The sequence below is a fragment of the Pseudocercospora fijiensis genome (assembly GCF_000340215.1).
Source record: "Pseudocercospora fijiensis CIRAD86 unplaced genomic scaffold MYCFIscaffold_4, whole genome shotgun sequence".
Classification (NCBI taxonomy): Eukaryota; Fungi; Ascomycota; class Dothideomycetes; order Mycosphaerellales; family Mycosphaerellaceae; genus Pseudocercospora; species Pseudocercospora fijiensis.
Window position 1 is genome coordinate 2,963,792 of NW_006921535.1, and position 25,254 is coordinate 2,989,045.

General features: G+C 46.0%; 8 protein-coding genes across 8 annotated transcripts; 4 read left to right on the plus strand and 4 right to left on the minus strand.

The window, feature by feature from the left end:
• Nucleotides 1-7,148: 7,148 nt before the first annotated feature.
• On the minus strand, nucleotides 7,149-8,502 carry MYCFIDRAFT_84855 (uncharacterized protein; the record flags this gene model as incomplete). The annotated part of the gene is made up of 5 exons (XM_007928284.1): nucleotides 7,149-7,312; nucleotides 7,484-7,868; nucleotides 7,944-8,273; nucleotides 8,355-8,402; nucleotides 8,491-8,502. The coding sequence occupies 5 exons, from the start codon at nucleotides 8,500-8,502 to the stop codon at nucleotides 7,149-7,151; spliced, it is 939 nt and encodes a 312-aa protein (XP_007926475.1).
• A 507-nt stretch (nucleotides 8,503-9,009) lies between these two features.
• Nucleotides 9,010-9,758, plus strand: MYCFIDRAFT_211263 (uncharacterized protein). Its single transcript, XM_007928285.1, has one exon. The coding sequence runs from the start codon at nucleotides 9,139-9,141 to the stop codon at nucleotides 9,487-9,489; it is 351 nt and encodes a 116-aa protein (XP_007926476.1). The 5' UTR covers nucleotides 9,010-9,138; the 3' UTR covers nucleotides 9,490-9,758.
• A 262-nt stretch (nucleotides 9,759-10,020) lies between these two features.
• MYCFIDRAFT_174653 (uncharacterized protein) lies at nucleotides 10,021-11,407 on the minus strand (the record flags this gene model as incomplete). The annotated part of the gene is made up of 11 exons (XM_007928286.1): nucleotides 10,021-10,073; nucleotides 10,102-10,445; nucleotides 10,480-10,607; nucleotides 10,653-10,790; nucleotides 10,820-10,834; nucleotides 10,874-10,881; nucleotides 10,907-10,923; nucleotides 10,961-11,034; nucleotides 11,067-11,185; nucleotides 11,247-11,321; nucleotides 11,374-11,407. The coding sequence occupies 11 exons, from the start codon at nucleotides 11,405-11,407 to the stop codon at nucleotides 10,021-10,023; spliced, it is 1,005 nt and encodes a 334-aa protein (XP_007926477.1).
• A 24-nt stretch (nucleotides 11,408-11,431) lies between these two features.
• MYCFIDRAFT_46000 (glycoside hydrolase family 13 carbohydrate-binding module family 20 protein) lies at nucleotides 11,432-13,315 on the plus strand (the record flags this gene model as incomplete). The annotated part of the gene is made up of 1 exon (XM_007927621.1): nucleotides 11,432-13,315. The coding sequence occupies one exon, from the start codon at nucleotides 11,432-11,434 to the stop codon at nucleotides 13,313-13,315; it is 1,884 nt and encodes a 627-aa protein (XP_007925812.1).
• Nucleotides 13,316-13,847: 532 nt separating this feature from the next.
• Nucleotides 13,848-15,275, plus strand: MYCFIDRAFT_84857 (uncharacterized protein; the record flags this gene model as incomplete). Its single annotated transcript, XM_007928287.1, has 3 exons — nucleotides 13,848-13,964; nucleotides 14,019-14,748; nucleotides 14,824-15,275. 3 exons carry the CDS (start codon nucleotides 13,848-13,850, stop codon nucleotides 15,273-15,275), a joined length of 1,299 nt encoding a protein of 432 aa, XP_007926478.1.
• A 46-nt stretch (nucleotides 15,276-15,321) lies between these two features.
• Nucleotides 15,322-16,177, minus strand: MYCFIDRAFT_211264 (uncharacterized protein). Its single transcript, XM_007928289.1, has one exon. The coding sequence runs from the start codon at nucleotides 15,997-15,999 to the stop codon at nucleotides 15,481-15,483; it is 519 nt and encodes a 172-aa protein (XP_007926480.1). The 5' UTR covers nucleotides 16,000-16,177; the 3' UTR covers nucleotides 15,322-15,480.
• Nucleotides 15,322-16,985, plus strand: MYCFIDRAFT_207717 (uncharacterized protein; the record flags this gene model as incomplete). The annotated part of the gene is made up of 7 exons (XM_007928288.1): nucleotides 15,322-16,064; nucleotides 16,094-16,100; nucleotides 16,156-16,184; nucleotides 16,212-16,599; nucleotides 16,630-16,854; nucleotides 16,893-16,943; nucleotides 16,974-16,985. Exons 1-7 carry the CDS (start codon nucleotides 16,033-16,035, stop codon nucleotides 16,983-16,985), a joined length of 744 nt encoding a protein of 247 aa, XP_007926479.1. The 5' UTR covers nucleotides 15,322-16,032.
• Nucleotides 16,986-18,084: 1,099 nt separating this feature from the next.
• Nucleotides 18,085-19,012, minus strand: MYCFIDRAFT_188290 (uncharacterized protein; the record flags this gene model as incomplete). The annotated part of the gene is made up of 2 exons (XM_007928290.1): nucleotides 18,085-18,423; nucleotides 18,479-19,012. 2 exons carry the CDS (start codon nucleotides 19,010-19,012, stop codon nucleotides 18,085-18,087), a joined length of 873 nt encoding a protein of 290 aa, XP_007926481.1.
• Between the last annotated feature and the right edge of the window lie 6,242 nt (nucleotides 19,013-25,254).

Below are 25,254 nucleotides of genomic sequence, written 5' to 3' on the forward strand. Positions count from 1 at the left end.
TCTATTAAAAGAAAGGGAATAAGGCAGGACTCGACGACAAAGAAGCGGCGCTTTAAACTAGGTACTATTACCCTTCGCTAGATCCGGCTTTTCTAAAACAAAAGAGGGACCGAGCTTTTAATCCCTAAGACTCCCTTCTAGCGACTCGTCCGAGAAATTACATTAGATTTTCGGTCTAGTATGCGATTTACGGCTAAGGCGATTAGTGCTCTTTAGGAAGCTACGGAGGCATTTCTCGTAACCGAGCTTAAGCTTTCAAACCTCCTTGCTATCTATACGAAGCGGGTTACTCTTTAAAATAAAGATATGCAGCTTCTAGCTAAAATTCGGCGTCGGTTTACAGCGGATTAGTTGGAAATTGTATTTAGTCGTTAGATTAACCTAGGAGGAGGCCCATTTTCGCATCGTTTTGCCGGCTACAGGTGCCGGCTATATTTCTAATTTTATCTCCGCGCCGTCCCTAAATCTAAGGTACGAAGTAGAAACCTAGCGCTCTATATTCACCCGGCTATTATAGAGACGAGCTACATTCAGATTAGTTTCTTCGCATATCGCGACCTAGCGGGTAGTAAGCGAAAGGGCGATAGAACGTTTATAATACGTCTCTATTCAGACCTAAAACACAAAGGTCCTAAGGAGCCCTAGTATCCTAACTATAAGGAGATTCTTTAGTATTAGCACTTTGATCCTCTATACTGCGAGGTAGATAGTAAGCCTACGAGAGAGAAACTTCAACGAGAAATTCTCTATAATACGTAGCGCTATTGTATAGCTACAGATACGTACTAAGTCCGGCAACTCGAAGAAGAATTGAGATAGCGTATTAGCGACCGAGGAGGAGATCGATAGTATACTAGTAGAGTCGAGGTCTTACAAGCGAAGTTCAAGATAATATAGGCTCTTAGTCGTATAGAGTAACGTACTATATAAATAACTAGGCGTACTACTCTTATTTACTTACGACCTATATCCTAGGATACTCTTCTCGTACTTTTTATACTCTTTTCTAATACCTCACCTGTAAGCGCTCCGCGACAACCGAGTGAATATAAGCTGTAGGGTTTCCGCTCGGTACCTCAGCCTCCGAGATAGGGCAGAGTTGAATTTAGAGCGATAGTCGGCACCCGTAGCCGGCATATAGAGACGGTAGTAGGCCTTTTTCTGCTAAATAACTAGCTTGTTTAGTATAGCCTACCTGATATTTCTTATATTTACTAGCAATAGGCCTAGGTTACTTATAAGATTACTATAGCTAGTAAAGGCATTACTAAAGAATATCTATACTATAGTAGGATACTATTATCACGCCGGCTATTTATTAAAAGGAGGCTTTCGCCTATTACTATACCGGCTATATATGCCGGCTATATTTCAAAGTCTGCCGTACCTGCCTTTTTCAGCCGTACCTGCCTTCTTTCCTTACTCTAACGTTACTATAATATAGGCTTGCGCGAAGCTCACTCTATTGCCTAGCGACACCGCGACACTACCTCTCTCGCTATATTTAACCTTCGTATCGATACCTACACCTCTACGCTCTATATCTACTACCTCCGCAATACCCTCGCTCCGCGCGCGCCTTCGTACACCTTCGTAACGCACTTTTTTCCTCAATTCGACGACTTTTACAATAGCGAATCCACTTAACTAAGTCACGACGCCTCGCAAGAAGGGACCTGCTACTTCTACGGGTCGCAACAAGATCGGAAATAAAGGAACGAGCATAGTATATCAACGTAAGATAGCTGCTGCTACTACCGCTAGCTCCGGTGCTAGAAAGGGCGTCGCGAGCAAGGCTCCGCGTAAGACAACGGCGGGCAAGGCTCTACGCAAGACGACAACTAGCGCTTCTACTACTAGTAGCAATCGTACGAAGCGTCGATAGCGCCTAGGAAGTAAGTCCTATTTGTAGCCGGCAGCGTAGCCGGCAGCATAGCCGGCAGCGTAGCCGGTATTCTTACTATCTTTTTACTAATCCTTCTTTAGCCGTAGCCCTCCGTAAGATTCGGCAGTATTAGAAGAGTTCTAAGCTCCTAATCCGCAAAACTCCTTTCTAACGACTTATTCGCGAAATTGCCTAGGATTATAGAATGGACCTTCGCTTCTAAGCCTCCGCGATAGGCGCCCTTTAAGAGGCTATAGAAGCCTACCTAGTTCGTATCTTCGAATGTATGTTTCTCTTCTACCTCTTTTCGGACTATGCTAATACTATTTTAGCGGTCAACCTTATAGCTATCTACGCGAAGCGTATAACGATTATAGATAAGGATTTTAAAGTACTCGATTAGATCCTAAAAGGCTAGAATGTCTACATTCGAGATAGTAGTAGATAGGATGGATATACTAGTAGGAAGGATGTTCGTAGTGTCGTCTACAAGCTTTTCTATATGCGAAATGAGCCGCTATTATACGGCGCTGTATACCGCGCTCTAAATACTCTCTAAGTATATGTATATAGTACAGTATGCTTTATTGGCCGTACGGAATAGAAGTCTCCCAAAATCCCGTTAATACTAAGGAGTAAAAAGGCCGGCTACGCTGCCGGCTACGCTGCCGGCTACGCTGCTAGCTACGCTGCTAGGTTTTTCAAAGAACTAAAAGAAGATAGACATTCCGGTTGATTTGTATTAGTTTAGATTTTTATAAAAAGAAAATAGGGAAAAATAAGGAAGGTTGAAGAGCCTAATAGTTATAGTTATAGGCACTATCCCTGTTTTCTAGAGCATATTATACACCTGCCTTCGCAACTCTACCTAATACTCCCTCTAAATATCCTTATACTCTACCTACTAGAAATTCAACTAGGTACCTAGACCTACAGCTGCCTCTATATCTTTCACTATCTTCTACAGGTTGAAGGCCTCTTCTATAGCAGCCTCTACCTCCTTATATAATACGAAGTCACTACCTGCCCTACCCTTTATATCTCCTAAATGACTAAGAGTTCTAAGGAACGAACTAGCATTCGGCCTTAGTATAGCGAGTGACTAGTAGAACGTTCTATAGAGCTGCCTTATAGCTCTTTTATATACTGTGCCGATACCGAGGGAGGAGCTATCCTAGTACTTAATGTTGTCGAATAGTTCGGTAGGAAAGTGCATAAACTTCTTAAGGAGGAGGACTTCTAGGGAAATCGATAAGTTCTACCTAGATCTGGATGAAGACATTCTACTAAGCAGTTAGGGAATTGAACCGTGAACGAAAGGATGAAATTCATACCTAAGGAGTACAGTTTCCGAACTAAACTATAATGCCTTATGTATGTGTGTATACTTTTAATTGGTTAGTACCCTTAGCTAATTGTCTATAGATTTAAGGTCATATAAGTACCTTTATACAACCACGTAGCCTAAGTAGGATTCGAAAATTCTATAAGTACTAAGGACTAAAAATGCCGGCTACGCTGCCGGCTACACTACTAAGTCTTACAAAGGGCTTGCTTAAAGCTACGTATACATTCGTACACTTCTTAAAAACCGATAAATTATATGGTTCGAACTAGCTACTTATATGGTTGCTTAGCAAACCAACCCAAACCAAACCAGAGTTTCGGCTTAGCAAACCAAACCAAACTAACCCGAACCACTGCGGGGTCTACTATCGCGGCCTCCTCTATATAGCCGGCGGCTACGGCCTTTTCTACGGTTATTGTTACTATTCCTATTGTTAGCATTGTTATTATAGTAGGAACCTTGGTTTCCTCCGCGGCTACTACGATTGCCGCGGTTCGTACTAGCTAGCCGGATCCTCGATTCTAGTCGTTATTAGAGCTAGATAGCTCGCTCGGCTGTTTCTACTTCGACTATAAATTAAATACGTATTAGGTTAGCTTGTTCGAATATACGGCGACGGTCCAATTCGAGGATAAGTTCCTATCTAAGTTTTAGGCGTATTTCCGAGATCTATATAGAATTAGTCTTAGCCGGGAGGTTATCCTCGAGGGTCTTTAAATAGGCCTCGAATAAACGAGCCGATTGATTAGTCTTTTGTTTAGCTCGAAGATACAGGTCCTAAGCATATTATTGCCTTAGTATAGGGTTTCTAAGGGTGTCTAGCATAATGGTTTTGTAGGTTTGCTACTAAACAGCGGTCTGATTATCGAGGGAATTAAAATAGTTATCCTAGGTACGTTTTAGGTCGCTATTAATGTACTGTATAGCATAGACGACTAGTAAATAGTTATTTAGTAGAGCCCTTAGTGCGTTTCGTTAGTTAAGCTTACAGTTACGGATATAGTCGTTGTATTGCTTTCGACTAGAGCCGTTAAACACGGTATAGTCCTTAAGTTTAGCATCCTTCTTCTAGACTAGGACTAATAGTAAGGAAGGCCCTACTATCGGCTTAGTGTTAGTTGTTAGGGCCTCCTAAAGGCGGCGAATTTCGAGGAGGTTATCCTTTAGCTATTATTCTTAACGTAGAGTAGCGAGCCTGTTTTAGGTAGCTTCTTAAAGCCTCGCTACTAGCTAGGGGCTAAAGGCTAGTTAGCTATATCGTCGATTAATAATGTTGTTAAGAATATCGTTAATAGGCAACTCTAGGTCGTTACCTAGAATTATAGGTTCTTCGGCAGGCCTAGTAGCAGGCTCTTTAGTAGGAGGCACTTTAGCAGGTGCTTTAGTAGGCACTTTAGTAGGCACTTCGGCAGGCACTATACTACTAGCATTGTCGTTGCTAGCGCTGCTAGCGGCGCCGCGATTGTTGTTTCGTAATAAGCCGGCTATTATAAGGGGCGGCGCTAATAATGTATTATTAGCCCCTAAGATACGGATATAGCGGAATTAGTAGATATCGGCTTAGTACGATTGACTTAGTATAATAGGCCGTATAGAAGGCTTTGCTTAATAATTAGTACGGTTGTTTTAATAGAATAGTACATATAGGTCCCGTTCTTCGGGCGTAATATAGTTAAATCGATAGTTTTCGTAGCTATACCGCTAAAAGCTTGAAATAAGGACTATCTAGCTACTGCCCTTAAAGGGGTAATCGAATACTATATAAGAAGGGTATATTAGTAGGTAGATAGGGTAGTAGTAGGTATAGGTAGTATTCGATAAGGAGCTAGGAGGAGAGGGAGGAAGGCAGGCAAGTTAGCCTACTGCTAAGCGCCAAGCCCTACCTAAGGCATCGAGACCCTAGCTTTACTCGAGCCCGGTTATATACTAATTACGTATAACCTCTTTAGTCCTAACAAAAATAGAGTATCTTTGTTTTATATTATAAAGGTATAACTCTTCTATATAAAAAGATATACTTAAGAGAACCTAGTAAGGATTTAGGTTCTAATAATGTTCTTTTCTAGATTATATTACTAATAGTAGCTATACTAGAATAAAAATCTAGAACTAGATTTTTATTAAACAAAACTATAAGACCTAGATCTTAGATTGCTAAAAATAGTATACTAAGGCTTAAAAGACACTAAAATTCTAAAACGTCTACTCTAGAGTTTTAAGCTATATAGCTTACTAATTTAGAAGGGATCGACTAAAAATATTAATATTTTTTAAGGATAGACCTAAATTAGAGTATCTTTGTTATATATTGTTTAGCTATAAGTCCCCTAGACAAAAAGATGTGTTAAAAACAATTTATAGGGGCAGGGATTGTGCTATATCGCTGCGGTAAGAAGTGCTGCATTGAGCCTCTAGTACGTATAGGCCTCCGTAGACGTAAAGAGAGCCGCCAATCTTCTAGACACTCCCGCTCTCTCTCTCGCAGGAGTCTCCAGTATATCTCAGCTGACATATGAACCTGGCTGCTATTTGGATCGTATAGTCTACATCTCATTACCGAGACGCAGAGAGACCTGAGGCATTCGGGCGAAGGACCACGACCATCACCTCCTTTATCCCTTCGAAGCATCTATCGCCTGCCAGAACCTGGATCCGTCGCTGATAGCACTTTCGACTTGCTCAACACCAGAGTATCACCTTGTTGCAAGCAATCAGGTTGGATGTCCCCTAAGCCACCTTGCTGTAGCTCTGTCCTGTCATGTTGCTAGCTTTTCGATGTTTTAATGGTGTAGCTTCAGCTGGATCCGAGGTCAAAACCATGGCTAAGCGCTTAGGAAAGGAGAAGCCGTTTATGGTGCAGCTGTACCAAGGATGTGCCCCGATCATCACCAGTCTGGCCTTCTCCGAATAACGCATTCATTGCACTCCTGGACCAGAGTATGGAAGCGTAACAAACCCGATCGGAGGGAGTCGCAGACCCCCGAAAGAGCGAATGTCCGGGATTTCACTCAATCGCCTCTATAGTGCCTCGAGCACGTAGACTCAGCCGAATTCGATATGGAAAGCACAGCCAGACTCTTCGAAACGGGAACACAATGCGCGGCGCAAGGAAGCAGGTGACCTGCTCTGATACAGTACTCACGGGCCTCGGCTTCTTGTCACAGAGCATTCCTGCGGACTCCAGACTGAGCCTAAGGTGCTTAGTAGAACTGCCCACACTGCGCTGCAGTTTCTCAGAACTATCGCAGCTGGCAGGTGGGCTCCCTCTCATCTCGCTCGGCTGCCACTCGAATTTCTTCCCTCCTCTAGCAACACTGATAATCCGAGGGAGCAGTGGCGAAAACACATCAGGGAGGAGCCATAGCAAAAACTGAATTCAACCAGCCAACAATCATGGCATGCAGCGTCAGATCTCACCTTGCCATTTGTCAACGCTTGCCGCATGGAATAAGTATGGAGTTGCCCCGAGGACCTCATAATCGATCGCGAAACGGAGTCACGGTGCAGCGCGGCAGTCTAATGGTGAAGCCACAGCCTTCTTGCCTTGCCTTTGCTCTGCTTTCCACCGTATAGGCACCGACCTGGATTCGCGCAAAGATCATTGGCCTTTTACACGCAGCAGAGATGTGTCTCGCAGTCGCATCGGCCAAAGAGAGAAAACTTTCGAATCACATCTCCGTCGCTCTTCTTCTCGCAGGACTGATTTCGGCCCAAATCCGCACAAAATGCCACCGATTAGATCTGGTTGGAGAAGAATTATGTGAAAAGAAGGAGAGGAGAGCAGCTTTAATGACATTGGTATTCGTTCAGGGGATCTTATGGCCTAGGAGGACTTAGTCGACTCTATGCGGCAGCTATCCTTTCAAGCCTCGAGGGCACTATCCCATCGCTGATTGCATACGAGAAGCGAATCTTCTATCCCTGGGATAGCTGCATCAACGCCTTGGCGGCAATCTCCTTCTCCAGTTCCTCGATTTTCGCCTCGATCCGCTTATCCAGCCCGGCCCGCGTCAGTCCCACCATCTTATCCATCTGTTGCCGGCAACCTTCTCGAGTGCGCATGTGCGTATCGCCGGGAGCTCTTGGGAAAGTCGAGTTATGGTCGTCGACTTTTTTTTGGTGTGGTTTGTTGGCGTTCCTGAGCCAGCACTTGAGCAGGCACAGGTACTCTTCCGTGGTCCAACTATATCATGATTAGCAAAGCTTCTCGACAGTGTAGGGGATCGATATTATTCACCGGCGTGCGATACCGTGGCGATGGTTGCCTCGATTGTCGCGCGAGTTGGCATCTCCGCCTTTCTGTGGGCGCGCTGGCTTCTTGCCGGCAGCCGTGGTGCCAGTGGCATCGCCCTCGAACTCGCCGTCCTCTTCTTCGTCGGACTTATTCTCGTCGACATCATAGTCCGCGAGAATGGTGCCTTTCTGCTCCTCTTGGTGGAGCGCGGTGTTGAGTGTGCGCGCGAAGCTGCGCATGCCATCGAAGATGGAGTTGATGGTGCGGGTCGTATTAGATGCAGAGGCATCCATGCCCCACGGCGCCTGCGCGAGCGCGTCTGTGATGACGGCGCCGGTCTTATAGCGGATGGTATTGTCCGCGGCCGTGTCATGGATGGTGGTGGTGATTTGGGACAGCCACTGGTGAGAAGAAGATGGAATCCGTCAGCAAAAATGGATTAGACATTGTGAGGGTCGGCTATGAAGCACACTTACCTTGTCCTTGTCGAGGACCTTCTCCTCGTCGTCCTTCATCGTCTCGCGGAACAGCTGGATGAGGAGATAGAGCGCGAAGCGCATGGCCAGGCCATTGCGCACATTGGCCTCACTCGCCTCGAGGAGCTTGCGCAGCTCCACATGGATACCGTCGCGCAATGGATCGGCTGGGAGTGGTGTCGCGTCGAGGTCGTCTTCGCCCTGAGCGGCCATGGTGCTGTCCTCGTCTTGAAGTCGGGCGGCGTCGAGGTCGTCTTGGCCCTGAGCTGCCATGGTGCTGTCCTCGTCTGGGAGAGGCTCTGTCTCTTCGATGATGTTCAGGAGGTCGGTCTGGGAATGGTCAGTCATCTTTCCCGATGTCAAATGGTAGTGCTACGGATATCGGATATCGACTCGAGCAGTGCTACTTACGATGCCGCCTTCTGTGTATGGAGCGGGCACTTGGCCGTTGTTGTTCTGCTGCGAAGACATTAGCTTGTGGCCGACTGCAAGCAACTATCGCACGGTCGCATGAATGGCAATGCCAGTAGACGGGAAGCCGACATACCTCGCTAGCCATGGTGATGGTGATGTTCTGGAAAGTCCGCTAGCTCGCGAAATTCGAGCTTTAGCACGCGTTGCTGGACGGGAAGCACTGACCATTTCGCGGCCGAATGCAAACAAAACTCCACTACGTCGAACAGAGTGAAAGGTGAGACTGGCTCTCGTTCACGAGTGCAGCTGCCTAAAGACATTTACCTGGCCCATATCACAAGCATACCGCCGAGACGCAGCCACTGTCTCTGACCGCAAGCTGGGCAGGCTGCTCTCGAGGGCTCTTTGTTCACAAGCACCCTCGACTTCACCTTCACAGAGCGCTGTTTGCCTCAGCTCGCCCTTATGAGCAGACAATGAACGATATTGCAAGACAGCTTGTCACAGGCAGATAAATATGGCGGCATTCACCAGCCGGAGTGAACAGTCTCCCTCACTCAACTGGGGAGCATGTGCAATCTTTCGCCCCTGACTTCCCCTTTTTCCACTTATAACGGCCACCCACCACGCCAGGCCTATAATCCACTTCTACTAAAGTATCCTCGACGACAGAGAAGACGAGATTACCCTCCCCGACCATAACCAGCTCCCTGCGCCCTCAAAGCATTCGCTGCTCAAAGTAGGCTCTATTCGCCACGAAACTTTGGTGTTGTTTTCTGAGATGCAGCAGATGCCACAAATCGACTGGAAGCACTACCAACTATACTTCGGCCCAAAGCAAAAGACACTCTCTGAGGCAATCTCAGTAGGCATCCATCGAGCTTACGAGAACTCCGGTAAAGACCAGACATCCAAAAATACCCTCCTTGACCTCCTCCGATTTGTCATCGAGAAATATGAAGAGGACCCGAAGAAGATCTTCGGGGTTGTGGCTGCGCTTCAGGCTGTTCATACGAAACGCGCGTCTTCACCTGGGGCTTTGGCACGCTCTGGTTCGAGGCCACTTCAATGCTATTTGGTTGACCCCTCAGGGCACAGGCGAGCATACAACTCATCATTTACACTCGCGTGAGAGGTGCGACATTTCCACGCTTCACCTAATCGATTTCTTGGAGCTCGAGTTACTATACAATTGAAGGCATGGACGATGAGTTTCTTTGTTCACAGGCGGTCTGGATGCATAAGGCACGTGAAGTCATGCTTCTACTTTCACGCCCACCAAACCAGATCCATTTTCTTAGCCTTCGCGCTCCGGCTCAGCTTGGTCCTTGTTTCCTAGATAGAACCCAACTTCTACCCATATATTTAGCTCCTGTAAAGCTGCTATGCATGGATCTGTTGAGTTGGTTGAGCATGCTGGCATAGCTGATTACTCCTGGCATGCCGCCATTACCTACAGCGAGGAAGCGGCCTTCATAGACTGTGTTGTCTGGGAGCCATAAGATGAAGGCTTGGTGTAACTCCGGGAGATGAGGTGCGCAGTTGCAGCCTGAGGCATCGTGCACGTGATGGGCACCACAGACCATACAGTCCAACAAGTAGTGTATCGTTGACACCGTATGCAACAGTGCTATTTATCTCGCAGAAGCTAACCTTCAATTCCCTAGGAAATATCAGTCTTCGTGCGCTGGGTTATCAATACGAAAAGGAGCATTGCTTCCAGCGCAACATGTTGCATATCAACGAGCGGTGTCCAGCTCCTGCAGCTTCGCGATGCTGTCTTTGAAGAAACCTTCAACGCCATATTGATCAAGGTAGTGGCGATTTTCCTTCAGGTCGCTCAAAGCGATAGAGATCCAGTCTCCGCATTCAAGTCTACGTTCAAGTCGTTGCTCGCGCCTATCTTCCTCCCAGTCATATCTCTGGTTGAACATCTCCTTTCGCTGGGCCTTGTTCGGCCGACCAGTCTTGAGCAGCAGAAGCGACAGTGGTCTCCGGCCATCCACTAGAATATGTTGCGGGTGATGGCGAAAAGGCTTGGCAAACCTCCTGGCAGAACTAGAGTCGATAGACACTGCGATGGCTTCGCTCTTCTCCTTTCAACCCAACTTCTAACATCGACATGCAGAGATGGATTGCCCCGATCGGACGCTGCAGCATCTCTGACCCTTTCCTCTGGGTGGCCGAGGATGGGCTCAGATCATCCCCGTGCACTGTGGAAGTGCTGCAATACCAGCGATATGCATGGCCCTCACACCAAGCAAGAGGACGGCGACGAAGACAACTTTAGACAACTTGCCTACCGAATTGTGCTGGGCTGCGATACTGCGTGTCAGAGCAGCGCGGCCCTCCATTCCGGATCCTCGTGCTGGAATGCACGCCGTTCTGAACGGCAGAGATGCTCATGGACTTCCAAAAGACCGGCCTCTTCAGCTTGCATGACCCTCGACCGCAAGTTTCACCCCAGCATTGAATGGCTCCGGTCAATCCGAACAAATCCGCATCGTGATGTTGACTACAAAGGCTTTATTCAGAAGCTCCGAAGCCACGTTCGCGGATCAGCCACCTACACAAATTGACTGACTTGCCATTTACAGTGCCACGTGCTTGAGATGGTGATTCCAGGGACACGGAGCCAGTACAGATATTGCCAGACTGAGCAAGACTGACGACGAGTCTGCAGAAACAAATTCATGTCGTCCCGCAAACAACGTGGTATTGTCTCGCAGCAATGAGCATCAAGATCAGGCTCCACAGTGACAAATTACCTTTGGCGTCTGGAGAGTTGACACCAGTTTCGGCAGGCTGTTCTCGAGCGATGCCTTTGTCTTAGGTCATTGTCCAAGTTCAACTCGAATCGAGCAGCCCTCGGAGCGTCTAGACTTCCACATGTGGTCCGTGGTGCATACCAACAAAGGAACTTGACGCGATCTGGAAGAGCCCGTTTCATGCCGATGCGGAAATCTCTGTGTGGTTATCGGCAGAGTTTTGGCAAAAAGAAAGATTACCGTGATACTTAGGCATTCGAAGATCATTTTTGATCGTGTCATTGATTCACAGATAGTGCCATCAAGATGCGGCCTTTTGTATTAATACCAGTTCTTGCTGGACTCACTACCGCACTGACGTCTGCACAGTGGCGGTCGCAATCTATATACCAAGTTATCACAGACCGATTCGCTCTCACAAATGGCTCATCCACGCAAGCCTGCGATTGGGGCAACTACTGTGGAGGAACATGGCAAGGGATCACGAATAAGCTGGACTATATCCAAGGCATGGGCTTTACAGCCGTATGGATAAGTCCAATCGTGAAGAACATTGCCAACACACCTTATGGAAATCCTTACCATGGCTACTGGGCACAAGACATATATTCGCTCAACTCCGCATTCGGTACAGCGGCAGAACTAAAAGCGCTTTCAGCTGCTCTGCATGCTAGAGGCATGTACCTCATGGTTGATGTGGTGACCAATCACATGGCATACAATGGAGCTCCAGCAAATGTGAAGTACAACACGTTCAGCCCATTCAATGACCAGAAATACTACCATCCATATTGCCCGCTCGAATATGGCAACACCACCAGCACGCAGGTTTGCTGGATGGGAGACACCACGGTCTCTCTCCCAGATTTGAGAACTGAAGATACCGCTGTCCAGAACGGGTTTAACCAATGGATCACACAGCTGGTAGCCAACTACAGCATAGACGGTCTACGTCTCGACAGCGCCATGCAAGTCAATCAGGCTTTCTGGCCTGGCTTCGTCAAGGCAAGTGGAGTTTATGCTGTCGGTGAAGTGCTAGACGGGAACCCGACTTCCTTTTGCACGTGGCAGAGCTACATGCCAGGTGCTCTCAACTATCCTAACTATTTCTGGCTTAACCGGGCGTTCGCATCTACTTCAGCAACCATGACCGAACTTGCGAATAACATTCAGTGGCTCAACTCGACTTGCACCGATGTCACGTTGCTCGGCAACTTTCTGGAAAACCACGATAATCCTAGGTTTCCAACAATCACAAAGGACACTGGCTTGACGCAGAATGCAATCGCGTTCTCAATCTTGAACGATGGAATTCCTATCGTCTACTACGGACAAGAGCAAGGTTTCAACGGAGCGGTCGACCCATACAACCGCGAGCCGCTTTGGACTTCCGGCTACAACACCAAGTCTTCGCTGTACACCTTCATTGCCAAAGTGAATGGAGCCAGAAACCTTGCTATCCGCAAGAATCCTACGTATGCTGCAACGAAGTCGAAAGTGGTATACTCCGACACAAAGATCATGGCCACTCTAAAGCAAGGACTTCTTTCTGTATTCACGGACTCTGGCAGCTCTGGTAGCGGATCTGCAATCCTGACGCCAGCCAAAACCGGGTTTGCAGGCTACACGAAATACACAGATCTGCTTAGCTGCAATGTGATCCAAACCGATTCGAGCGGAAATCTTGCTGTAACCATCAACTACGGTGCACCTAGGGTTTTCTACAAAACTTCCGAGCTGTCGGGTACAGATCTTTGTGCGTCTACCAACAACATTGATCAGTCCCAATCTAGGGCTGCGACTACATCAACCAGCTCTACGATTTTACCCGGCCGGGTCGTGGATACACCTGCGGCATCCTGCGCAGTCTCTGGCAATGTATCCGTGCCATTTTACCAAAACACAACCACATCCTGGGGCGAGATCCTCAAGATCATCGGCTCTATCGACGAGCTTGGGAAGTGGAATACCTCCAACGCCATCAGGATGTCTTCAGCAATGTATACGACCTCGAATCCCATTTGGAACGCGACTGTCCTTATCCCGTCTGACACATCCTTCGAGTACAAATTCATCAAAGTTGGTTCAAGCGGAGGCGTAACTTGGGAATCTGGTTCCAATCGCAAGTACACAGTGCCACCATCCTGCATCTCAATGTCGGCCGTGAACAGCACATGGCAGTCAACGTAACGACGAAACAACAATTGTACAAAGTGGAAAGCGAGAGTATATATCTGTACAGTTCAAATATAATGTATAGTCCAAATGGAAATTACTTAGTAATCCTCGACTGCTTTCTCTTCGGAATTTTTGCCCCGAGGCACCGCATCTGTATGGATCCACTCAGTGTACCGACGATCTTGTCAACCAATTGCCGACTCCGTCTTCGTGCAACAACTTTCTGCCCAAACCCGACTCGTGCAGCATGATCCACAATTGCTGCACCGCAAAGGAAGCTGTTGAACACCAGCACGTTGCACGCACGTTCTCTGCCACACTTTCTCTCCTTGCCTCACCGTTTCTTCTCTTTTTCTTTTCGCTGTACATAGATGAATGAATCGAAATGGACTCAAAAGATCCCGATGAGAAAAATCCCTACTCCGAAAGAAGGGGTGTCAACGAAGACATCGATACCCAATCCACAGAATTTCCCACGGGAATCAATCAAAGACCTTCTACGCCTCCCTACACAAGAAGCGGGAGTCGAGAAGAACGAGATTTAATGTTCAAACAGGATTGGAGAATCGTTCCTTTAAGCGCAGCTATTTATCTCCTGTGCTATCTCGATCGAAGCAATATCGGAAATGCAAAAGTCTTGAATGAAGAGGAAGGGAATGATGTGAGTATCTATGCACCGAAGAAAAAGGGAGATCTTCTCTCTCATACATCCCAGCTCCTCCACGAAACCAACATGACCAACATGCAATACACAATCGCACTCATGGTCTTCCTCATCGCCTACGCACTCTTCGAAGTTCCCTCGAACTACATGCTCAAGCGCATGCGTCCCAGTCGCTGGATCGCATTTCTCATGCTATCATGGGGAGCAATCACCATGGGTCTAGGCGGTACGCAGAACTTCGGTAGTGTGACCGCAGTACGATTCCTCTTGGGGGTCTTCGAAGCAGGACTTTTTCCCGGACTGGTGTATTATCTCACGTTCTGGTACCGGACTGAGGAGCGCTCGATCCGGGTGGCATTGATCCTAGCATCTGCGACTCTGGCGGGTGCGTTTGGAGGGGCAATAGCTTATGGGGTTGGACATATGAATCGAGTCAGCGGGCTTTCGGCTTGGAGGTGGCTTTTCATTCTGGAAGGTATTCCGTCTGTATTGTCCTCGGTGCTTGTGTTTTTCTTCTTGCCGGATTATCCTGAGACTGCGAAGTGGCTTGATGCTGATGAGAAGGCGCTTGCGGCTGATCGCTTGAGGCTTGAAGGTTCGCATGGTCACAGTGAGCATATGAAGTGGAAGGACGCGAAGGAGACGTTGATGGACTGGAGGCTGTATGCGCACTATGTGGTGTACTTCGGCATTTCGACTCCATTCTCTAGCCTGTCGCTCTTCACGCCAACGATTACTGCCGGGCTTGGGTACGATGGGCTCCGAGCACAGCTCATGACAGGTAAGGATATGGCACTGATTGATTAGGTCTTGGCTGACTCTGCTGCAGTTCCTCCGTATGCCGTGGCTTATGTAGTCACAGTGCTCGTATCCTGGAGCGCTGATCACTTCAATGCTCGCGGACTTCACAGTGCCATCTTCGCTACAATCGGCGCAATAGGCTTCCTCGCATCTGCTGTACTGCCTCCACATGATTATGCGTCAAGATATGGCTGCTTGATTGTAGCAGCTTCTGGCGCGTTCAGCTGCATCCCGCCACTTCTTGGCTGGCTAAGCTCGAATTTATTCAGCACTGCTTCCGTTGGGCTCGCGATAGCAATCAATATCTCGTTTGGAGCTCCGGGACAAATTGTTGGCGTCTGGATCTACAAGGCGGACGAAAAGACGCGAGGGTATCCGACCGGGCACTGGACGAATGCAGCTTTGCTTTTCTTCGTGGCTGTAGGATGTGTGGGTCTCGTGCTGTACTATCGCATGCTCAACAGGAGCATAAAACGAAATGGCGGAGACAGAATGTACAGGTATTAGTTAGTCGTAATTTTGATGAAGTGATGATAGACTTTGCCAGGATCATGGATGCCTGACTCTTCCGCGAGTCCAAATGAGTTTGAAATGACCTGTGCCATCAATTATGCGCTCGTAGACATTAGGTGGTAGGTATCGTATCGTATCGCATCGCATCGTATCGTATCGTTCCCCATGCCGTCATTCCTCATGAGCATGTGCTAGCTCTTTACATCCAGACAAAGAATCCTACATTGACCACCGCGAGGCTGATCAAGGGTATGACAATTCGCATGTTCAGACTGCTAGCCTCTCCGATGTACCCATCGCTAGATCCTCCAGGGCCAATGTATCCTCCGCTGTTCCCTAGTGTCGTTTGTAGGCTGTTTCCATTGTATACTGTCGTTGTGTAACTTGCTCCTGCCGCAGCTGATCCATAGACTACGCAAGCTCCTACAAAATCCCGACATGCGCTTGCTGCATCGGCTGTGGTATCTGCCGCGCCTATTGAGACGGTTGTGGTGGGGGTGACTGTCGTTCTGGAAGTCTCGCTGTTTCCAGCGTAGACCGTGGTGGTATATGGCGCTGCCCCTTCGGCGCCGTAGACAACGCATGCGCCGACAAAATCATTGCATGCACCACTTTCCGTCGCAGTGACTGTCGTAGTCGCAGTTACCAGTGTCGTGGAGGTCTGGCAGGTTGCTATCGTGGGTAGGAGCAAAGTCGCGAGAATCCTGATCAATGCCATTGTGGTAGGGTCGATCGCTATCGTGGCTCAGGAATGAACGAATGGGTCAGTCTTCGAAGCTCATCGTGTGCCTCTTCTGCTGTCGAAATGCCAGTGCCGGCGTGTTGTGACGATACTGACTGACATCCAGGCGCCCATGACAAGGTCAGGCAATAGCCGCCGCAGCTGAGCTGGTTGTTTGCCAGGTGCAGGTCGATTGGCGGAGGAACGAGCTTTCTTCATCCAGAGTCGCTCCTTCGACTTGGCCTCTCCACAACCCGATCTTTACAGTACCTTGACGTCAGCAACGAAGAGGCTTGCAAGGTCACCTACGGCCTTGAACGTTCTTATGGAAGACTTGAAGTTCACAATAGATCCAAGCGGGAACGCACGCAATGGGAAAACAAGAGTATCTCAATCGAGCATGGGCGTAAATTCATTCACCTCAAGCCCATGCCAAGAGACCGCATGTGCGTCATGCTTACGGTAATGGTCCGATTAGTCATATACTTCAGGAGACTCAGGTCTCCATGGGAAGTGCATAGAACGTCTGAGAGCAACCCAGCACTGGCGAGCAGTGGCGATATCATCTGCAAATTGGCTGCGTGGAGAGCAGCCACCGTTCAATCAAGCGCAAGCGAGCTGTTGTAGAATAGCTCGTACGCCGAGAACCTCTGTAACGATGTTCCTCCAACACGTGCTATCAGAAACATCGTTGTCCTGTTCCCTCAAGCTACGGTCGACAACACTCTTCGGAAGATTTGGAACGGGACTGAATATCCTGGAGGAGCACTTGCTTGCTTTGATTGCGTTGGCTGGGTTGGGGAGAACGCAGATCAAAAAGGCGGAGTGCAAATGGCCGCCATTGTCAACATGGTGAAGAAGCTCTTACTGACTCCGGAAGAGGAGCGAAGAATATGACCAAGAGTTGCGTAATACGTAATACCCAGACACTCCGCCTGTGCGTGCACTCCTTGCCAAAATCTTTCCTCTAGCCCTATCCCTAACGTGATGGTGAACAAGTCGTTGATGTTCATCAGATCGACCGGCACACGTAGTGGTCCACCGTAAGCCTGTGGCATGCATCCTCGGGGTATGAGAGCGTTCGGGTAGAAGTGATCATGGAGACGCATCGTTCGCTCGTCTGGGAGCACGATTCAGACCCATGTTGTGCACTACTGCCTGAACTCATTCGGTCTCGTCGGCTCTATATCTGTCGTCAACCGCTGGTCGCAGTGAGACACTTAACCAATCTTACGCTGCGCATTCCATTCGCCCCTTGAACACATCTCGAGCAATTTCTATGACCTCTGTGGGAGGAACTGAGTCTGAGATGGCTTCGGGGCGCTTGATGTTTGCAGCCAAGGCAAGGCGGCTGCAATAATCGAATCTATCACAAAATGCATGTCACTAGGTATGCAGAGACGGCAGTTTCCAGGACCAATTTTCACCCGCGCCCCGTTACTTGGGTGTAATAATGTACGCTGCCTGTCCGGGCTGCATAATCTCAAAGCGAAACAGCGTGACTCTCAACGGAGGCACTCTAGCATGCACGCGTGCGTTGAGAAAGAAAAGAGCAATCTCCTTCATTGCCCTCACCGAATGCTGAAGCCGTGTGCCTGCAACGCAGCTATGCGCCTGCAGTGATACCTGTCTTGTCCATTGAGTGCCCACCACAACGCTTTAGACAACGGAACCGAATGCTCAACGCGGCTTCCGTGCTTCATCTATCATTTCTTATGCATACACCCGGTCTCAGTGTCACTTCAGTGCGGTCGTCAAATGCCTTCAACCACTGGCCCTGTCTAGTCCTGATCATTCGTCGTGCTTTCATGAGCAAGATTCTACGAAGCCATGTGCTCACTCACAGCACCCTGACCACTTTCTTGGCCAATCTACAAGTCCCTGTGTAACGGATTCTGCTGGCTGCCGCTGTAAACATCTGATTCCAAGATATGACCAACACCTCTCATAGGATTCTGCTCGCCATCAATTTCCGCCAGATTCTTGCTGAGATACATGCTGGCCAGCGAATTCAGCCATCCTCCCAAACGCCAAGCGGCTATGTCAAATGTCAGCAGGTGCATCCAAGATGTTAGTTGTCTTTCACGTCGATCTTCTCTTACCCTTCGCAAGCTGCAGCTCAATAATGTGGAAAGCGCCCTCGGCATACCCGTCTTTGTAAACATCGCTGCCGTTGACGTATCTGCCATATGCATAATCGCATACAATAGCATTGCTGCTTTGCGCCCATTTCTCCGGACAGTAGGTCCCGCGCTCGATGTCCCAGTTGCAAATTGCCCAATCATCAATAGGCTCTCGGAAGCCGACCTTGCCGTTCTGCTCGCGGCGAATGCGCTCATACAGGCCTTGGAAATATGGGTCGATCTTGTCGTCCGCGAAACCATTGGGACGATCAGTGCCTGCATAGAGGATCCAGCGGTCCTGGAGAGCTGTTCAGCACCCTAGAGGCAAGCTTCCAATTTCAAGTTAGACTTACCCAGGTCTGGTGCATGTTGGTCTCTGTTCCATTGAACGTCACCGGGAATCTGTTTCCTCCCAAAGCCCTCATAGACGTGTGCATGGGCTCGCAGACATCCATGATGAAATGTATGGTCCACTTCAGAGCCTGAGCACAGGTCTGATCTGGCTTATAGTGTCCCTTGGCCAGATCCGCAATGCATGGCCGCAGAATGCTGGTTTGGTTGAAGATTTGCGAGACAACACAACCTCCTTGCTGGCAGTCGCGGTGGTAGAAGAGACCGCAATCGTCGGGTGGATTGTCTCGGGCGCTGATCCAGTGCCAGTTGTATGAATATGGCGCGGTGGTTCGACTGACTGTATCTGCCCAAGCCGCAGAACGTCCCACTGAGCCCTTATATTCCGGTTCCAGAATCTGGGACAGCATGTATTTTGTGTTTTGATTCAAGAGTTGGTCTACTACGTAGCCAATCTGGTTATGAACTTGGAGATACCATGCTGTCGATGGCACGACCAGACGGCCGAAGCAGGCTAGGTGGATTGCAAGCTTCATGGTGTGGGAATTAGGGAGAGAGTAGACGGACAGTGTCTGGTCGCACAGGCTTCAAGGAATAAATACTCCAAAAGGTCATGGTAGAGAAGCTCCACTTCCAATGGCTGGTATGGCTGACTGTGGTGGGGTGCAGGTGCAGTGTCTCGATTAGGGGTGCTGTTAGTAACCACTTGTCGGTGGAAAGCAACGTTAGTAACAAAACAACGTTAATAACCAGTTAGTATCAATCTTTATGCCTTAGGTGTCTATATAGACCTCACCTCTTTATAGTATAGAATAGACTAAGCCTATAGTAATAGCATAGTGCCTTCGTAACTATCTCGGTACTAATATCCTTTATAGATCCGTCTCTTCCGACTTAGCTAAGCTCAATTTAGTATAGATTAGTACAGAGATTGCTTATATAGCTCTTCCGAGTAGTAGTTGCTTAGGCGACTGCTTAGTAGAGGGTTACCTAGCAACTATACTACTAGGGTTAGTAGAATAGTAGGTTTACTAATATTGTCCGAATAGCCTAAAACTAGATAGTTCGAGAGGTATTGTTAAGAGAGAATTGCCTACTATTTTTCTACCTATTTCGACTACCTAATCCTCCGATTTTCGCATTTCTAGCAATTCTACGAATCTTATAATTCCGACTTTTTTAAAATGCCTCGTTTAAAAGACCTAGTTAACCTTAACTTCTCCTAAGTCGATACCGCTAATATAAGCAAATTTGTAAGGTATATCTAGTACGATAGCGGGAAAGGAACGATAGTAGAGAGAAGCCTATTACGGAAGAAGGCGCACCTAGCGAAATGTTAGAAGTATTTAGACTATAAGAGGGCTTACTATTCTAACGATAAAGAGGCGCCGCCGCGCAAGCAACGCACGCTGCTATTTAGTGTCGCTAAGTCTAAGAAGGTACGTAATTTAGCTATTACGAGGGCGATATTATATAGTAGAAGGCTATTTAATCTCGTAGACGCGAGATTCTATCCTAAATAGCGCGAGGCCTTCTATACCTTCGATACTAATTATAACCCTCTAAGTCGCGATAAGGTAGTAGATTGTATCGATATAGTACGAGCGGAGGTCGAGAAGGACGTTAAGGCGGTATTTAATGCGCTTCGAGACCTTAACTTTAGCGCTAATAAGAGTAAGAGCCGCGGTAGTACTCGTTTCTGTAACCTGTTAGCTAATATAGTATCTAGCTCGTTCTTCTGTAACCTGCTAGATATAAAGGACTCTAACGCTAACGCTATTACCCTCGCGCGGTAGGTAACTAAGCAGGTAGCGCCCTTTGTTAATAGTAACCTTAAACGATAGAATAGCCTATAAACCGATACCTACGCGACAATAAGATTACTCTAGGACCGACTCGCCGAGAATCTACTTACTAAGCATATAATTTGCGTCTTTTACGACTCGTATAGTATATAGCTATATATTAGCGACTAGGGTAACTATTAGAAGGACTCGCACCTACCGTTTTATAGCGATACGCTCCGAGAGGCTTTATATATACTTGCCTTATTTAAGAGGTCGAAGAAGGCTTAGAATATCCTAAAGGCCTTTACTAAGGACAACGAGGCTATTTTAAGGGCATTTGCTATCGCCTGTCTTACTCGCTAGGGGTTATACTATACTATAATATATAGCCTATTTATAGCAATAACAACCCTTTAAGACTACTCGAGGGTTATAGCTTATAGGCTATTCCGAAGCTCGAATAGTCGCCTCGCAAAGGGCGCCTCTACTACCCTTAAGACTATTAACTCGCCTCTATTCTAGAGCCGCCTATAGAGCCTTTATATACTCCTTTAGCTAATTAACGAAGTACGGCTAGTTAGTAAGAGCGATACCTCTAAGGTTAGCGATATAGTGCCTCGCTAGCGGTAACTACGTCGCTCGATTAAGTAGGCGCGCCTGCCTTACTAGAAGGACCTATTGTCGCTCTTTAACCTCTAGTTTATTAAGCAAACACAACCCGTCTACTAGGTAGCGTACTCGTTATATATTAATAATCTATTAGTTTCTCGAGAATTTAGTAACCGCGAAGAAGAATACCGCATTGCCTTCTTTAAGCGCTATTTTACCTACGAAGACAACGATCCTTCTATATTCGAGCGCTATCTACGATTTAACGACGAATTTATCGAATTCCGAGACTCTACGCAACGCTTCTTCGCTATTAGCAACTACTACGAGCTTAGTCGGCACCGAGAGCGCGGCAATATTACTGCTTATTAGGACTTCCTTACTTGTAAAGCGCCTCTTATAGTAGAAGTCGCCCTCCGCCTATATAGAATATCTACTAACTTAGTACCTTCCGAGCGAGCCTTTAGCGCTATAAATTTTATATAGAACGACTATCGCTCGAAGCTATCTGCTACGCGTACCGACGACTATACCTATATCTATATAAATAGCCGCGCCTTACGTAGGCGACTAGTAGAAGAGGTAGTAAGACAGTAACGACAAGCTAAGTTACGAGAGATATAGTAGCGATAGTTAGCAACTAAGAAAGAGATTAGGAAGGCGGAATTAGACGCATTACTTGCCTTCGAAGAAGCTATAATAAATAACTACTACTTACTACTAAGCGACCCTCGCTATCTCTATATACCTAACCTTAAATAGCTGTTTAATCTATATAGTCTATCTTACTACTAAGAAGATAACGACTTCGAAGACGAGCCTATTAATTATAAAGCGCTCTTCGAGGCGACAACGAGTAGTTAACTACTATAGTGCTTACTATTCTTTAAGCTAGTTAATAGCTAGGCTTCTTCCAAATACGACCCTCTAGTTAGCTATACGCTATTCAGTTAGTCGCTCTTATAAAACAACAATACTAACAACGGCTAGCAATAGCTAGAGACATATAGTAACTATACTAGTACGGAAGCGCTTAGACGACAAGCGCTCTAACAACGGCCGCATTATTAAGCTTAAGAAGTAGCCTATTCTATAGCAAGAAGTAGTCTATACAGCAGTCTCAATCTATAGCAAGAAGTAGTCTTATTCTATAGCTATATTGCCTTTAATATAGCATTACCTTCTACCTCTAGTTAGCCCTAGTTAGCCTTATATTACTAACAACTTAGTAGACAAGAGCAACGTTATTAACATAGTTAGCAACGTTAGTAACGTTGCTAACAATTAACAACCTAGCACCCCTAGTCTCGATATAGAAAAAGGGCTTAGGCACGACGGCTTAGACGTCTAATCGCGGCTTTAGGATGTCGATTATAACCTATAGGATACATAGGGAGCATTACCGTCCCTGTCTCTTCTATTATAATTAAGCTAAGTAGAATAAGTTATTAATTAATTAACTATAGAATTGTATAAAGAAAGGAATTAAGTTTCTATCTAAGCTAGAGGCTATATATATCGCTAGGAAATTAGGCCTTAGCACTTAGCAGTACTAACTAATCTATAATACTCCCCCTCTAGCAGAATCTGTTAGAATAAAAGGCTATTTTCCCTTACTTTTCCTTTCTCGGCTATTATAGGCATTGTTAGATAAAGTATAGCTACCTTATAATTAATTAGATGCAGGTAACCTATATATTATATTCTAAGTAATATAGGGTTGCTTCTCCTAGTTCGCTAATTAGTCTAGTTCTTTTATATATACTAAAGTAAAAGTAAAGTCGTACTTGCTACGCGTTTGCTACTTAGACCCTATCTATATAGTAAGCCTAGCAGTCTATATTTAAGAGGTACGCTTTCTATTTAAACTTAAACTTCTTCTTTCTACTAACTAATATATAACCGAAATTTTTTAATATAGTTTAATATAACCTAATTTTAACTAGAGTTACTATTATAGCTACGGCAACTTAGTCTAGTCTAGGTAGCCTAGCTACTAGTATAGGTAGTAGTAGTAGCGGCGGCGGAGGAGACGATCTAAATAAGAAGCTGCCTAGTCGCTATAATAAGTAGTAGTTAATCGACAATAGTAAGGCTTTATTAATTAGATGCGCCTTCCTATACTAATAGAGAGTAGTTTTAAAGGAGATTAAGATTACCGTCGCGATCCTATAGAAGATCCTAATCGCTCTAGCTAATTCGAAGTTTAACGAGATGCCTCCCTAGCTACGTAATAGCGATATTGTTATCTTCGTGCGTATCTTTAAGTAAAAGGGTAGTAATACTCCCTTATACCTAGCTATCGTAGCTATAATATATAGGGCGGATAAGAAGTTTAACCTAGCCTCTAGATCTAACGTTAACTATCTTCTAGCTGTACTTATATATACTACTTCTAGTCGCACTATCTATTAGGGGAATAATAGGTATAAGCCCTATTAGGAGGGTAAGGGTATATATAAGGAGTATATTACTCTAACTATTAATAGGAGTAAGTTTCTTAAGGGTGCCTATACTAATTGTACTAGCCCGAACTATTATAGTTATTATAACAAGTCGAGTAAGCTAGGTTTAACTCGAGATTTCAATTAGAAACTAACTAGGTTATAGGCTATATATCGCGCCCTCGTTCGAGTACTAATCGCTAGGTAAATCTTCCGGGTCCTATTAGGCTGCCGCCTCGTAATCTAGGTAGTATAGTAGGCAGCGATTAGCGTCGCCTATATATCCCGATTCCTTCTAGGATTAACTAGAACACTCCGGAAGGCGCTTAGGCGATTGCGAACGCGTTAGCTTAGTAGGCAGGGGTCTATACTACTGCTACGATAGCTAGTCGTAGTCGGAATCTATACTCTCGGCTTTCTTCTAGATCGGCTATACTAGTCCCGTCTAGCTCTTCTTAGAGTAGGCTATTAGATCGTTACTCTTCCTAGAGTAGGCTATTAGATCGTTAGGATAACGACAAGGTCAACACTAACGAGGAAATAGGCAGTCCTTAAAGGGATAAGAGTATTCTTAGAAGGTTAGAGATCCTTTAGATAAAACTTCTAATATATAATTTAAGATTTGTAGTATTAGGGAGCTTTTAGTCCTTATAGATTAGGCAAATCCAGTTTTGATATTTGTTTCTGCTTTAAGATGTTATACTAAGAGCTAAAAGATTGCTCTAGATACCGAGATGCCCTAGTAGAGAACTAGAAGAGTAGTTAGTCTATAGAGAGTAATAAAATAAAAATAAGTGTATTAAGTTTGACTTCCTGTTCTAGTAATAAATAAGAATAAAATAAGTAACTACTATAGAGTTTGTCCTTTGCTAGTCTAGATCCTAGAGGATAGGGTTATTTAACTTAGGCTTAGTAAGCTAGTCTGCTATTTAGAGATTAGTAGGAATATACTAAATATCAATCCTCCCTTTATTATACTGCTCTCTATAGTAGTAGTTCCTTAGGGAAACATGCCTTAACCTGCTAGAGTTAGTATAATTCTTTATAAGATAGATAGTTAACTAGTTATTACAGTTGATTTTAATATAGTCAAACTTAAACCTAGTAAAGCTACTAATTTCCTTAGAGAGGTTCCTTAGCTACTTTAACTCCCTTATAGCTTTAGTAAGTGCTACGTACTCTGCCTTAGTACTAGAGTAGACAACTTCCTTCTAAAGCTAGTAGGATTTCTAGAGAACTAGTCCTCCTACTATAAGGAGTAGGAATCCTAATATAGACCTCGAGGTTTTTAGGTTACTAGCGAAGTTAGAATCTAAGTAGACCTTAAGATAGCTCTTAAGATTAACTTTTCTAGACTTGCTCTTCTTAAATACTAGGGATTTGTTAACTGTTCCTATAATATATTTCTAGATATATCTTACTACTATAATATACTCTAGTCTAGGGTTTTGTAGGAATCTAGCTAAGTAGTTAATAGTATAAGTAATATTAGGTCTTGTCTAGTTAGAAAGATACTATAGCTCCCTAATTATCTAATTAAAGAGTTCGTTATTATAGTAGGCACGGAACGCCGGGCCTATATATACTTCCGTAGGACCGTAGATACTCTTACTAATACGATACTATTGCCTAACTACTAATCGTCCCTTGTATAACAATTAGTAGCTTCGCTTTAGTTAGATCTAGATCCGTTCGAATAGTACCCGAGTACTAGACGAACGGGCACCTTAAAAAAACTAAAAAAACGCGACCGCGAGGTCCCGTACTAGCGGTACCGACCTACCTACCTAACTATAACAACTACCTACGCTCGATACCGAGACGATTACGATAGTCCTCTAAATTCCGCATATTATCTTCCGTATATATATAGCTATATACCGATAGCCCTCTAATCGACGGCGCCCTATAGCCCTCTAATCGCTAGACTAGGCGGCC

Coding starts and splice junctions, on each gene's coding strand:
- MYCFIDRAFT_211263 (XM_007928285.1), top strand. CDS start 9,139: ATGCAGCAGATGCCACAAATCGACTGGAAGCACTACCAACTATACTTC.
- MYCFIDRAFT_211264 (XM_007928289.1), bottom strand. CDS start 15,999: ATGGCATTGATCAGGATTCTCGCGACTTTGCTCCTACCCACGATAGCA.